Source organism: Candoia aspera, chromosome 1 (assembly GCF_035149785.1).
Source record: "Candoia aspera isolate rCanAsp1 chromosome 1, rCanAsp1.hap2, whole genome shotgun sequence".
In the NCBI taxonomy this organism is placed as follows: Eukaryota; Metazoa; Chordata; class Lepidosauria; order Squamata; family Boidae; genus Candoia; species Candoia aspera.
This window is the reverse complement of record NC_086153.1, coordinates 319502209-319517559: the sequence shown is the minus strand read 5'-3', so window position 1 is coordinate 319517559 and position 15351 is coordinate 319502209. Positions and strand designations below refer to the sequence as shown.

General features: G+C 38.9%; 1 protein-coding gene across 1 annotated transcript in view; it reads left to right on the top strand.

Moving 5' to 3' along the window:
* The window catches only part of HIF1A (hypoxia inducible factor 1 subunit alpha), a 51412-nt gene that overhangs the window by 23823 nt on the left and 12238 nt on the right, over positions 1-15351 (top strand). Inside the window, exons 2-8 of the mRNA XM_063290443.1 lie at positions 2370-2560; positions 3455-3600; positions 5670-5754; positions 8402-8514; positions 11759-11961; positions 13250-13356; positions 14180-14327. Coding sequence (XP_063146513.1) covers positions 2370-2560; positions 3455-3600; positions 5670-5754; positions 8402-8514; positions 11759-11961; positions 13250-13356; positions 14180-14327 — 993 coding nt within the window. The remainder of the gene's footprint in view (positions 1-2369; positions 2561-3454; positions 3601-5669; positions 5755-8401; positions 8515-11758; positions 11962-13249; positions 13357-14179; positions 14328-15351) is intronic.

Sequence of the window (15351 nt, the reverse complement as noted above, 5' to 3'; positions counted from 1 at the left end):
TGACAGGGTCAAAGGAGCAATGTGGCAGCCGTAATTTCTAGTCAAGCAGCAGACGGAAAAACATTGGCTTGGGATAAGGTAGCACAAGGACCTTTGAAGAGAAGCTATGCTGGCATTTAGAAGATCTAGGAGGGTAAAGAAGGATCGCAGAGATCATTGCTTATGCTAAGTGTAAAGACAGCAAGCAAGAACAGTAGGATAGCAGGGAATGAAATGGTGGTAGCACCACTGGTCTCTTGAGCTCTCCGATGGAACAGAGCCAGGCTTGGAAAACAGAAGGAAGAACAGGACTTGATCATCTGGGTCTTTTCTGGGATGGCAGAACAAAGCAGGGAAGGAAAACAGGAGATGGTTGTAATAATTGTCTGTGATGGAAGGGCAGTGACCCAAAGTTCTGCTGAATGGTACCTGGATGTGAAGGCCTTTATGTAAACCTGGGCTGGTTTGGGGAGATGAATTAGAAGTCTCATAATATTTTTACTTGGAACCAATTCAGTTCTGATGAAGCAGTTTTTTAAAAACCTTTATACAATTAAAAAAAGTAGTTTGATTTACCTCAGAGTACTTCTTGACTGTTATTCAAGTTTATTCAAATTTATTCAAGTTAATTTGGTTATTTGAACAATTTTGTCATTAATGCTATTGCTGCTTCTGAAGTATCACATCTGTTAGAGGTTTTGGAAGTATCAGTTGAGGTGCCTAAGCAAGTAATCCATTTCTATAGGAACTTAAAGTAATTTAATGAAGTTGATATTATTTTTTAAGTTCACTTGTTTTCTTGTCAATTAGTAGAAAACGGCAGAACCATCACAGCACCTCCAATCCCAGCTTCCTCAAACCCACCAACAAGATACCATACTCAGTGATATCAAAAGCTGCTGAGAAAGCGAGAGGTATTAATGGGATTGCATTCCCCATTTCTCCCAGTATAGATGATCCATTAGGGTGACTACAGCTATTTCTGTGCCAAATCTAGGTCTACACCTGGTCTGAAAAGAATTAAGATATGGTTGGCTAAATATGGGAAATAGAACCTTGGCCAGTAGTCATTAAGATTGCCCAGGCTCAATTCCTTAAGCAAGGGCCTCACCACAACTTTTTAAGTGAGCAGGGAATATCACCTACATAAAGTATTAATGATCTCAGTCTCCTCATATTAACCTCTGGACCTGCACCATAGTTATTCCAGTCTAAGGATGAATGTTTCAGTTAATCAAAATATTTACAAACAGCATCTCTATCTTGCTGAGGTTTAGCCTGAGCTTGTTTTTCCTGACCCAGTTGCTTACAGGCTCCAGCCTAAGGAGGCTATTTATAGTTGTTTGACAGTTTCCTCAGAAATCAAAGAGAATTTACTGAAATGATCCTTTCATAGACATTGAACTTGGATATGGAGGACAACAACTATTTTTGAATTGTTGTATGTAAGATCAAGAGAGAGATGTTACAATATACTATTGATGGAAAATAATTCTTCAAGAATTGTGTAAGCTTCGGTTTTGTACTCAATTACTTGTTAAGAGACTGCATACGAATATTCAATGTATATACTTTCTTGTCTGAAGATGATAGTGAGTTGAGTGAAGGATAATTTAAGACTGAATCCAGACAAGACATAGGTGCTTATTGTAGTGAATTACAATTTCAGAGAATGTGGTAGGTGTCCCAGTTACGAGTGAGATTTCACTCTTCCAGAAGGAGTAGGTGCATGATTTATGGATGCTTTGAGTCATGATCACACTCTAATTTTCAAGACTGAAACTACAGCCAAGAGCCTTTATATCACTTTCGGTTCTTATAGGCCAACTCTTACACTTTTTGGAAGAAAATGATGTTATCAGTGCTACTGGTAACCTCAAGGTTTGACTACAAAAAATAGTCTCAACAAAGAACTGCCTTTGCATTTAGAAACTTTAGTTATTACCTTTAAAGTTCTGTATGGTTTGGATCACCCTGCTCACTGAAGTGATCTAATAAGATTCACCTCCTGATACAGTGAGCTTATTGGGTCTTCTCTGTAACGAACTCATGTCTTTGGAATGAACTGGGTGGACTGATCTTTTTCTTGGCTTTTAAAAGGCTCTAAAAATGCACATTTCAAAACAAGGTTTTTGTTGCTGGTTTTAATATTTCAGGGTTTAACTTGTTTTTTTTTAAATCACAAACCATTGATAGATTTTGATAGCTGACAGTATAATTAATTTGTGTGGAACGTAAAGGCATGAAGATGAATACAGAAATCTGCATTTGCTGCGAGTGTTGATTTGTGAATCTTGATTAAGTACTCTTAAGAGCTCATTTTCAGTCAGTTGATACATTATATTTTTCAGTCATGTATATGGATTTAGATATTGTGTTTATTTTTGTAGGATTAGCTCAGAACGTAGAAAAGAGAAGTCTAGAGATGCTGCCAGGTGTCGGAGGAGTAAGGAATCAGAAGTGTTCTATGAACTTGCTCACCAGTTGCCTCTTCCCCATCACGTGAGCGCGCATCTTGATAAAGCCTCTGTTATGAGGCTTACAATCAGCTACCTGCGCATGAGAAAGCTGCTTGATGCAGGTAAGTATTGTTCTTGCAGATGGATGAAAACTCAAGTTTTCAATAGCCAGTGAATAAATACTTTGCTATCTGTGGTGCTATGATCTGAAACTACGTCACTTCCCAGCAGCTTCTTTTTATCTCCCCAATCTCAAGAAATCATTTCTTAGCATTAGAAGGGGAAAACCAAGGGACTTATTTTTCATTTCAGAAGCTCTTTACCCATTATTTCCAATACTGTTACTGCTTCAAGAGAAAGGACTTGCTGGTATTGAAGTTTGCATTCACAAAACTCTAGAATGTATAATAAAAGTTATATCTCTTGGAACAAAGATCAAATTTCATATACATTGCTTATTAGCATTTAATACTTGATTGAAGGCTTCACTAAAACCGCTCAGCATGACAAGCATAGTCCTAGCATTGATGAGCAGTCACGCTTCCTCCAGACTTCGAAGCTCAATAGTTAGATGAAGATTGAAGCTGAAGAACTTCGGTAGAGGGGCAAACTATTGTGTACCCAGCAATACATTGGGGCAGAAAGGGCATTATATCCCTCTTTCCAACCGTTTATCAGGAAAAACCTGGGTGATGGACATAGAAGTAAATAAAATGATTCATTGTAATACTATAAATGCAGATAACAAAATACTAAGGAATCTAAATATTACTAAAATTAATTAAATGGATTATAAAACTACAATGTGAATAAGGTTCTTGTTAGAGGAATCCTGCCTGATGAATCTTCAGGATAGAATATTATAAAACAGCATCGAAAGATTCCCAGGGCAACATCTGTGTGGCCTCAGTTAACTTGCATGTTTGATTTTTCCTCTGGTTTTGGTTTATGGCTGTTGATACACTGTTTTGCAAAGTGATGGGTGGCAGGCATTCAATACCTACTGATTCTTCTAGATGACCTGGAGGCAGAAGCTGAAATGGAGACACAGTTGAATTGTTTTTACTTAAAAGCTCTTGATGGATTTGTTATGGTTCTCTCTGAAGATGGTGACATGATCTATACATCTGAAAATGTGAACAAGTGTATGGGGCTCACTCAGGTATGATATCAACCATTATCTTCACCGTGTTGAATGTGATTTATTTTTATTCATTTATTGGTTAGATTTGTAACCATTCCTCTAGGAGCTCAAAACTGTGCATAGCCCTCCTGCCTTCAGTTTTTTTCTCACTGCAACAACCATGGGAGAAAACGATTAGCCACAAGTTGCCTTGTCAGCTTCAGTGGCTGATGGTGGATTTGAACCTGGGTCACCCATAGTCCAATACCTAGGCCACTAAACTGCAATAACACTCACAGATGGTAAAAACTGTTACTATTAACTTGGTTATAGACAACTATCATTTTGTGTGGCTATTACAAGAGGTTACAATTTTCAAATTAAAAAGCATAGACAAAGAAGTAAATAAAATCATTTACCGTAATACTATAAATGCAGATAACAAAATACTAAGGAATCTAAATACTAATCATTAAAACTAATTAAATGAATTATAAAACTACAATGTGAATAAGAAACTAAAATGCTTACTTTATAAGTACCAAGTTGCTAAGCAAGTATGTATCTCTACACTGTGTGTGTGTGTGTATATACCTACCTTCCTACCTACCTACCTAATGTTAGGGTCAGTGACTGGTGAAATTCAACAGAGGACATAAAACATGAAATATATTTTAATAATAGAATTGTATGCTAGTGGGGTCCTGAAGATTAAAAGTTTCCTTTGTAGAGTAATGGCAGCTGAAAGAAATTATGCAGTGCTCCTAGGGATGTAAGGATGCCTGTCCAGCAGTAAGAAGCAAATGAAATCATTTTCAGAACTGGTGACACTACTATTAATAAGTGGAGTTATAACAATAGGGTCACATTTCTGTAGAAAGCACATGTAAGATATAAATGTGTTAGTTTGGTCTAGTGGTTCAGGCACCAAGCTAGAAACCAGGAGACTGAGAGTTCTAGTCCTGCCTTAGGCATGAAAGCTGGCTGGGTGACTTCGGGCCAGTCATTCTCTCTCAGCCCAACTCACCTCACAGGGTGGTTGTTGTGGGGAAAATAGGAGGAGAGAGGAGTATTAGGTATGTTCACAGCCTTGAGTTATTTATAAAGAAATTATAAAGGTGGGATAAAAAATCTAAAAAAGTTTCAGTTTCCTCTAGGTCGCTGGGGCAGATTTGCTCTGCAAAATGGGTATTATTATACCTTCCCTCCAAAATGGTAGAGTGCAAGATATTAAAGCAGGCTAAGGAAAAAGTTCTCCAGTGCTTTGGGTAGGTAATATTGAATAGATAATTTGCTGGCATGAAAGGTTTCCTATTTATATGTTGCCAGTGTTAATGACTTAATTTGCCCTGCTCTACTTGGCAAGCTGTGCCAAACACTCACTGCCAGATTGCTCTAGCTCTTAGTAACTCCAAAGAAGTTTATCGAGAAGGATTTTTGCAACCAGGGAATCACTAGACAGGTGAAGTTTGAGTCACAAATAAAACCGGCATGTGTGAGCCCTGTATTCTAGTGGAATCATTCCAGTTCCTAAATGGGGTGCTGCATCCAAGATGCAGCAAGGTACTCAGAACAGTGCTCTTAGGAATCTGGACTGGATGATATTTTAGGGCTTTAAGTTGTATGCACACACCTGGGAGCCATATAACATCTGAGAAATTTAGCATTAAAGAGTTTTATGGCTGCACGTATGTTCTTGCCTCTTTTGGTATAAAAGAAGCCCAATATGTTATTAGCCTTATCAGAAATAGATTCGTTTGTGCCAGATTCCTGAAGGTTGGAACACTATGCCATAATATTTGAAGGATGAAACCTGGTCTATGGGATTATTGTTTGTCTTCCATTGGTGTTTGTGGTATCTCAATCCCTTCAAGAATTCTATCACTTTGGATTTAGAATAGTTTATTGTGAGCCTTTTTCCCTGTGGTAATCTGCTAGGGCCTGTTGATTTCTTCTGGGGCCAACTTGAGTTAGAGAGAATGTGGCTGCATCATTGGCATAGAGAATTCCTACTGACTTTGAACAAGGCGGTGAACTAGGATTATAACCAGTGATTTTTCTGCTGTAAATGTACTGTGCTAGATGGAGCTTTTTTTTTCCTTCCACAGTTTGAGTTGACAGGACACAGTGTGTTTGATTTCACTCATCCGTGTGATCATGAAGAGTTGAGAGAAATGCTCATCCATCGAAATGGTAAGAGAAAAAATAGTGGAGAATATATGTAGCTTAAGGTTGAATTGTTGGGTTATTGGTGTTCTCTGAGGTTGTTTTTCTTCTTGCAGACATTTCATTATCAGGCTGGGTAACATCAGTGCATGGGGAGTGAAATTTGCTGGCTTTTTATATATGGTTGCTTGTCCTACTAGCCTTGATCGGGGTATTGTTTCTTCCTTGATCGTTCCTGTTTATCTGGTGCCAGACACTTTTTGATTAAGACACTTTTTGATTAAGTTGCATGGGTATCCATGTTTAGAATTTGTTTTATAGATAGTCTATAGTGTCTACGCATACAATCACAACATAGCCCGCACAACCCATGAATAGGATAATCTTGCTGTAGGTGAAAAACATCTCAGAAACTACCAGCAGGTTGCTACAACTGCTTGACATCATTGTAGTCCATAAACCAAACAAATGTATTCAAAACATCCCAAGCAAACCCAACAACCAAAGAAGCCAAACAAAGGAGTTGTTTATAGCATACAGTGCAAGGACTTTGAAAAACACTATTTAAGTAGGAGATTAGCATTAACATCAGTTGGCAGTCGGAAGACATGATAAAACTCTTTAATTTCACAATGCATGGACAAGTTCAAACATAAGTTCAGTTGGGAAACTGCATGGATTTTAGATTAAGCCTGGTCCAAAAATGCAAGAGGATTCCTAGAAGCTTGGCACTCCGACAAATCAGCTATGAACAGACACATTGAGATAAGATTATAAACCATTCAAAAAAGGAAGCGACCAAAGATTAAGGAAAGGGACAGATAGCCCAGGCACATCCTTCATGATCACATACCTATTAAACAGCACCTAGATAAGCAGCAATCAGCACCAAATAAGTAGCCAGCACCAAATAAGGAACAATCAAGGAAGAAATATTATCCCATTCAAAGAGCAATCAAGAAAAAAATAATACTGTATCCAATTAATGCTGGTAGGAGAAGTTACTGTATATAAATGGCCAATAAGCGTCACTCCCTCAGGTGTGCTGATGGTGATATCTAGCCTGGTAATGAAACATCTGAAAGAAAAAAGCAAGCGCAGAGAACACCAAGAACTCGACAAGAGACAGACATTCAGGGTTTTGCTTTGAGGCCAGATGGCGTCTCCTTTAGTATGTGCTTGATTAATGTTGTTAAGCAATCCCATAAATCATGTTAATTAATTTGTAACAAATCTCCCCAAATATAGTCTATGAAATTTTAAATTTGTGAAAATTATAACTTCTATTTTGGGGTGGTTATTGTAAGCTGAATTCTGAGTTGGGATTTAAAAATTAAAATATAAAACACATTGGGTTTTGCTGGTTGATGTCCTAAATAGACTTGACTTGAATACTTTGGATTAAGTAGAAATTTTGACCCAAATCATATGTATGCCCTTCTCTAATGATTCCCTTGGTGTGATGATAGTGTAGGCTTTGACCCCCAACTCCTGTTTCCCACCCTGATTTTTAATGAATGCAACATGTACAATAATGTACATGATCTATAGTTGTCCCATAGCAAATAATTTAAAAACAAAACAATAAGTTACTAGGTAAATACTATACAGATGTGCAGTTGCATGTATTCTTGGACTCGCCCTGTGCTAAACTGCTGCTTTCCTCCCAACACTCTAATCTCACATCACCCCATCCCTCTAAACCAATAGCAGTAGGGACATGATTAATGGGAAAAGCTAGAAAGTAATAAGTTGTTGTTTATTCATTTAGTCGCTTCCGACTCTTCGTGACTTCATGGACCAGCCCACGCCAGAGCTTCCTGTTGGTCGTCGACACCCCCAGGGACAAGTCCGTCACCTCTAGAATATCATCCATCCATCTTGCCTTTGGTCGGCCCCTCTTCCTTTTGCCTTCCACTCTCCCTAGCATCAGCATCTTCTCCAGGGTGTCCTGTCTTCTCATTATGTGGCCAAAGTATTTCAGTTTTGCCTTTAATATCATTCCTTCAAGTGAGCAGTCTGGCTTGATTTCCTGGAGGATGGACTGGTTTGATCTTCTGGCAGTCCAAGGCACTCTCAGAATTTTCCTCCAACACCACAGTTCAAAAGCATCGATCTTCCTTCTCTCAGCCTTCCTTATGGTCCAGCTCTACGGGGAACACCATTGCTTTAACTATGCGGACCTTTGTTGTCAGTGTGATGTCTCTGCTCTTAACTATTTTATCGAAATTTGTCATTGCTCTTCTCCCAAGGATTAAGCATCTTCTGATTTCCTGACTGCAGTCAGCATCTGCAGTAATCTTTGCACCTAGGAATACAAAGTCTTTCACTGCTTCTACATTTTCTCCCTCTATTTGCCAGTTATCAATCAAGCTGGTTGCCATAATCTTGGTTTTTTTGAGGTTTAGCTGCAAGCCAGCTTTTGCACTTTCTTCTTTCACCTTCATCATAAGGCTCCTCAGTTCCTCTTCACTTTCAGCCATCAGAAAGTAATAAGTAGTTCTGTGCAAATACAGTCACTGTTTCTTGTGTCAAAGAGGTCATAGATGAAATTGAACACAAATTAAACCTTGCAGTATTTTCTAGTGTATTATCTTTTTTTGCGTTTCAGTCGTTATCGTTCAGCATTGTATAAAGTGGTAACTTTCATTTGCATTGTGCTTGTTTATATTAGGTCCTGTGAAAAAGGGAAAGGAACAGAATACAGAACGGAGTTTCTTCCTCAGAATGAAGTGTACATTGACTAGTAGAGGAAGAACTGTGAATATAAAATCAGCCACATGGAAGGTAATTGTCCTTATGCTCTGAAAGAAATGTATAAGTAAATGCTTCAAGAGCATCAGAAGAACACTTGTGTTATAAGATGCCCCCTAGAATCTCTCATTGTTTGGATGCTCCATACTTTTAGCCTGTTTTAGTTCCACTCGAGGCTGCATTTACCTGTTCTGAGATTAAAATGGCATTTTAAAGTGCTCTAAGTTAAGAACAAAACATCTTATATTCTAGAATTTTGTTTAATGTTGGCACTAAATGGGGCAATTTGTTCCATGTTGCTTCAAATGTTCAGCCATATAGAACAATGGTACTTGAAACAAACCCTTTCTCCCTCAATTTTCATGTTGGGCCAAAGAGAGATGGGGGATGGTAACCCACAGAGCTACCAGTAACCCAGTCTACAGAAAAAAATGGCCAACAGCTTGATTAAAATAACCATAATAGACATGGCTGCAATGATTGACCGATATAATTATACTTTCTGCAGCTGTTAAGCATATTGTATCATTCTTTGTAGTCTGAAGTTGGTAAGAGTTCCAATCTAATGCTCACCCTGCCTGAGTTAAAATAGAATAGTTAAAGTTATCTATAAAGATTAAATGGAGTAGAATTTTCATCAAAATCTTTAAGCAGTTAAGCAACCATGATGGCCATGAGTGATGAGAAGTTTCACTGAAAAATAGCATCATTGTGTGAAATCATTTTTTAAAAGCCCAATAGTACATAAAAGTTTTGGGACTGGTTTTTTTTTTTTTTTGCTTTGTTGTTCAAGAACTTAAATCAAATATTTTAGCATATTAAAATAATTTGAGGGATGGAGAGATAGTGTCAAATCAGTGAGAAAAATCTATGTGTTTTACATTAAAGGTTTCCTGATGACGCTTGGGGAGTTTCCCAGCGATCTGGAGGGCGACTCTGTTGAGCGCCTTGTTGACCTCTGGAATACGTTGGCGGCCAGGGCACTCGACAGCCTTACCCCTGAGCAGCCTCTTCCCCCCCTCCCCCCCAATCAACCCCTCACAGCTCCTTGATTCACTGAGGAGCTCCAGGAAATGAAGGAGGTGAAGAGACGTCTAGAATGATGCTGGTGAAAAACAAGAAGCGAATGTGACCGGACACGAGTAAGAGCCCAGATTCGAGCCTACTCTGTGGCGATAAGGGCAGCGAAGCATAATTACTTTTCCTCCCTTATTGCGTCTGCGGAATGTTGGCCAACTGCACTGTTCAGAGTGTCCTGGACCCCTTGGGAAAGGATGGAAAGGAAGATCCAGTCCGTGTAAGTTGTGATCATCTGGCCAAGCATTTCGTGGATAAAATCTCTCACATTCACTCTGAGTTGGAAGCTGGATGGACAGAATCCACTGAGATGACAGAGGTGACATCTTGTGTAGTTACCTGGGAGATTTTGATCCTGTGGAAGTAAAGTCCTCTGCAACCTTAGCTCTGCAGCCTGGGGTTTGGATCCCAGCTGTGGTCAGCAGTTTATTAAGGGAGGGAGAAGGAGCTCTGATCTTTGAAGAGGCATGGTCTGTCTTTTCCTGAAGAGGCCAGGCTTGGATCCAGCAAAATTAGACAGCTACAGTCTTATTACTAACCCTATCCTTTCTCAGGGGTTGAAATGATGGGATTATAGTTGCAGGGGACTCTGGAGAATATGGTTTATCTAGACACATGGTGGTCTACATCTGGGTGGAGAAAAACAGGCTCAGACTCAACCCAACCCAAGCATTATGGAATATACTGTTTTTGGCTCTTGATGTAGTCCTGCTCCCCTTAAAAGAGCAGGCTCACAATCTAGGGCTGTTCCTGGACTCACGGCTCCTGCTTAAAAAGCGATGGAGACTGTGGCCAGGGGGCTTTTGCACAGCTTCATCTGGTGTGCCAGTTGCATTCTTGCCTGGAACAGGATGCACCAAACATAAAAGTTCATGCGTTTTTCATTTCTATATTAGATTACTGTAATGCGCTCTACATGGGGCTCCCCTGGAAGACCACTTGGAAACTTCAGCTGGTCCCAAACTTAGTGATCAGTGGCAATACTGCCATGTTACACCTCTGCTGCATGTGTAGTGGTCCGTGATTATATTACCATGTTACACTTCAGCTTTGTAAGCTGCACTGGTTACTAGTAGGTTTTCAAGTGCAATTCAAGCTCTTGTCACTGCATATAAAGTACCATATGGCTCAGGTCCTGGATGTCTTAGACACCACCTTTCCCCAATGGTTTCTGCATGTTCTACCTGCACAGATAAGAAGCATCTGCTACAGGTTCCTAGCTACTAGGAGGTATGGTGGGAGGGGGGCCAACAGCAGGTGTTCTCTGTAAAACTCCCCTCTAGCTTGCCCCCTAAAGCAAGAATAGCCCCCACCCTCATGGCCTCCCAAAAGCAGATGAAAACCTGGCTCTTCCCAAAGACCTTTGAGAATTAATAACTATCGGCATCATACCAGACAAATTTTAGCTCATTAATTTTAATACTAAGTTGGGGAAATAGATTTTGGATTTTGCTGTTTTATTTAATTATAATATTGATTAGCCACCTAGAATCTGTTAGGTTTCAGATGGTAGACAAATCTCATTAATAAATTAATTAACTTGGGATAAAATAGTTCATAGATACTGGTATGCTTTATGCATATTACAAAACACAACACCCCTACCCCACCCCAGTTGTCTGCCTCACAATGATAATTGATCCATCATATCTACTCAGGGACCATTTCATGGGAAAACTGGGGCAATGTGAATCTTTTTCTATTGATTTGAGTTCTCTGAGCACTAATTAGGCAACCAAACCAAAACTGTATAGCTGTGAACTTTATTTTGGCATTTGTTTTAAATAATTCAAATAGTTTTCAGTGAAACCTACTTGCTACTGCTGGTGGACATAATGGTTAATTTCACTAAGGCTGTAAGCTAAGTATTGCTTATTTGATACTTGAAGATGAAACAATCGTCCCTTCTGGCCTGCAGACAAATGATGCAGATCTGGGTCCAGAAATGGTGGGAAGCAGAGCTGCTCCATTGGCTGTTCTGAGAAGCAAGCTCCTTTTGGATACTTTTTCTGGAAAAAAGGAATGGCTTTGTAATGAATCAATGGTGCTTGGGCTTGCTTCTGTGGTTACGTACAAGGTCAGGGCTTTCTCAGGATTTTGTTAGACTGTCCCATAAGCCCATCTGGGAGGATATTTGTTTACCTTATTTTTCAGCCAAAATATTTTAAATAAACAAAATATGTTTCTTTTCAATCCCCAGGTACTTCATTGTACAGGTCACATTCGTGTTTATGAGAATTGCAACAATCAGACTCTGTGCGGCTATAAAAAGCCTCCCATGACATGTCTGGTATTAATTTGTGAGCCTATACCTCATCCATCAAATATTGAAGTCCCATTGGATAGTAAAACATTCCTCAGCCGCCATAGCCTTGACATGAAATTCTCCTATTGCGATGAAAGGTAAAGCCTCTGGAAAACAATGCCAATGCATACCTTGCTCTGCCCCCTTTCCAAAATAGGTTCCCTGTGAACTATGATACTTACTGATGGCTAGCGGCATACTCTGCAAATTTACTGTACCATAAGTTTATTTGTTAAAATTGGGAGAGAAGATTAGTTAAATGATGATGTAACTTTATGTGCATTCTTCAGTTTCATAACTTCAGTTTCACAACTTTTGATTCTGAACATTGATGATGCAAAATGCTTTCTGTTTTGCTTTCCATTTTCCAAAATGCTTTTTAAACGATAAAAATATTTTTTACAAAATCATATTTTAAACTTTTCCAATTTTACATATTTATAAACAAAATCATGGAAACAATGTATTTAATTAGATAGTATATATAAAAGCTAAAGCAGCGCTTAACATTAGGGTTATGGTTATGCTAATAGATTTTTTTCATTTTAGAAAAGACCACTTCTGCCTTCTCTAAGTAGTTTTTTCCCCCCCTTGTAACAGTGTTTTGTGTAACACTGCCATCAAGCGGCTGAAATAATTTTAAATTTGCCATTCCCTGGTCTGCTGTCCTTCAGATGTGCTGGGTCACTTCTCCAGCCTCAAACAACAGTATTAGCCATTCTGGCTTGGGACCACAGGACTTACAGTTCAGCATATCTGGGGGCACTTGATTGGGGAACTGAACTAATAATGAAAAGGTAGTATTTTTATATAGGAAAAGTTTGATTGGTGTAATGTTGAAATACATTTCATTTCTTTCAGACAGGCAAAAATCCCCAAACCTTTATCTCTTTAGTTCATTTTGTCTTCAAGCACAGATCATATGGTAGTTACTAGTGAAGCTTGCATTGTGGTCTGTGTTTAATTGATGTAATGCTGAACTCCATTTCATTTTGTGTCATTTCCATTGGAATTTTATTTATAACATCTCTCCATGCACTGGGGAGAAGCTTCTATTTAAAAAACATAAATGGCATGATTCACAATATCCTATTGATTCTAAAAAATACAAAATAAAACTGATATGTAAATATTTTATGATTTTGATTTTTTTTCTAAGTTGCTTTGAGGCAAGCAAAAATCCCTAAACCTTTATCTCTCTAGCTCATTTTGTCTCCAAGCCCAGGTCATGTTATAGTTACTAGTGGAGCTTGAATTGTGGTTTTTGTTTGTTTTAATGGCTAATAAACTACAATGCTTTTCTTTTTGTCTTTACTTTTTAACAAATAAGGTATACTTACAATGTTTAGAGAGATAATAACTTTGCTTTTTTCTCTCCTTTTGCAGGATTACAGAACTGATAGGGTATGATCCTGAAGAACTCCTGGGGCGTTCTGTATATGAATATTATCATGCACTGGACTCTGATCATCTGACCAAAACACACCATGACAGTAAGTTGATGAAGGCAGGACAGTTGCATGCTGTTATATTTTGTGCTATTTATCATGAATCTTGTGCGCATCGTGCCAGTATTTTGTCAGATGCTGTGTATGCTATTGTGAAATTCTAAACACTTCAAGAGTTCTGAACCTTTTGAGGCTGATGAGCATATTTGAAATGTTGAGAGCTTGTCTTGGGCACATATTTGCTGCCATGAGGAAAATACAAATTTACAAATGACTAATCATAGAACAGCCATGCAGTGAAAGTCATTCTGTTGCTAGATGGATGTAACCTGCCCAGTAACTGAAGAGGTAGAGGTAGAGTCTGAGTCCCAAATATCAAATTACATATTTGTGCCCACAGATATCTACTTATTTAAAGGCAAATTGGTTATGCTCACAGAAATGGTCCCTCTGCACATTATTCCTACTCATATCTACACATACTTAGGAAAAATCCACACTAAAAACAAGCCATCAAACTATTATTCTCAAAAATAGTCAAGAACACAGCATACATGCACACGTATCCGTTGGTGAAGCAAAACACTCCTTTATTCTCTGCCATCTCCATTAGCCTTCCAAGATATCCTGTACTGCCCTAGCTGCAGCCACCGTTTAAATTTTTAAAAACGAATATTAAGGTTAAAAGCATTCTTGGAAATAAAGATGTTGTAAGAGGCTGGAGCTTTATTTTGCAGTATTCTGGCCACCCATTATTTTTATTGAAAATAATTGCTTAAGGCCAATCAGGGTTGAGAGAGCATCAGGCATCCTACTGGGCAACCCAGTCTTAAGTGTATAAATAATTTGAGTCTGTTTCTGCTTCCAGTGTTTGCCAAAGGGCAAGTCACCACCGGACAGTATCGAATGCTTGCCAAGCAAGGGGGCTATGTCTGGGTAGAGACTCAAGCAACTGTTATATACAATACTAAGAATTCCCAACCACAGTGTATTGTGTGCGTGAACTATGTCTTGAGGTGAGTTTTGTCTGTAACTGCTGGGGAGAGTGCAAATAATCAGCCAGCTATTAAGCTGGCTTTTTGAAGAGAAGTTGCTGGTATTTCTGTCTGCTTGATGTAATGCTAATGCCTTTGGTAACAAAGTTGTCTTCTTCAGTATGTATTTCTTCTTTGTAAGTATACTTCTTCATTTCCGTATTATGTTAAGGTAATTTCATATAAAACCTTAAGTTTGTTTTCCTATTGATTGTCCAAGGGTTTTCATATCTGTTGGAGTGGTGCTATTCAAACTTTAGGGAACCTGCATCAGGGTTCAATAATGGATGTAGTTTTTCCAACAAATAAGAGGCTGCATGTGTGCCACCCACAGATTTTCCTTCTCTGCAATTCATGTGTAGAATTCTGTTGGAATATTCTGCCTTTAGACTGAAAGTCCTATTATACATCACATTATATTAATTTTCAGTGCAAGTACAATTGATTATGTGCCATCAAGTTAGTGTCAGCTCTTCGTGACCACATAGATATTCTCCAGGATGATCTGTCCCAACCTGGTCCATCGTTTCTTCCAGTGGTGCACCCATCGTCATTATAATTGAGTTCATCCACCTTGCTACTGGTTGTCCTCTTCTTCTCTTTCCTTCTACCTTTCCCAGCATTATACTTCTCCAGACAGCGAGTTCTTCGCATAATGTGTCCACAGTATGATAATTTGAGCCTGTGTCCTAACAGCCAGGAACCACGCTGAGACAAGGAACTGGTCTCTAATGTTTTATTGCTTGTACATAACAGGAATCCTAACAAACTGAAGAAGCGTGGGAAAAACCCAGCCATATAAACCCCAAAGGTTAAGGCGGTCCCGATCTGTGTCTCTTTGAATGGCTGCCCAATTCCTCAGTGCTAAGCATGCGCTTAACAGCCTGGATGGGAGCCCCCTGCTCATGACAGCCTGGGCATTTTTGCCTTGAGTAAGAATACTGGGTGGATTTGTTCAATGATCCATTTGTTTGTTTTCTTGGCTATCCATGGTATTCTCAGGAGT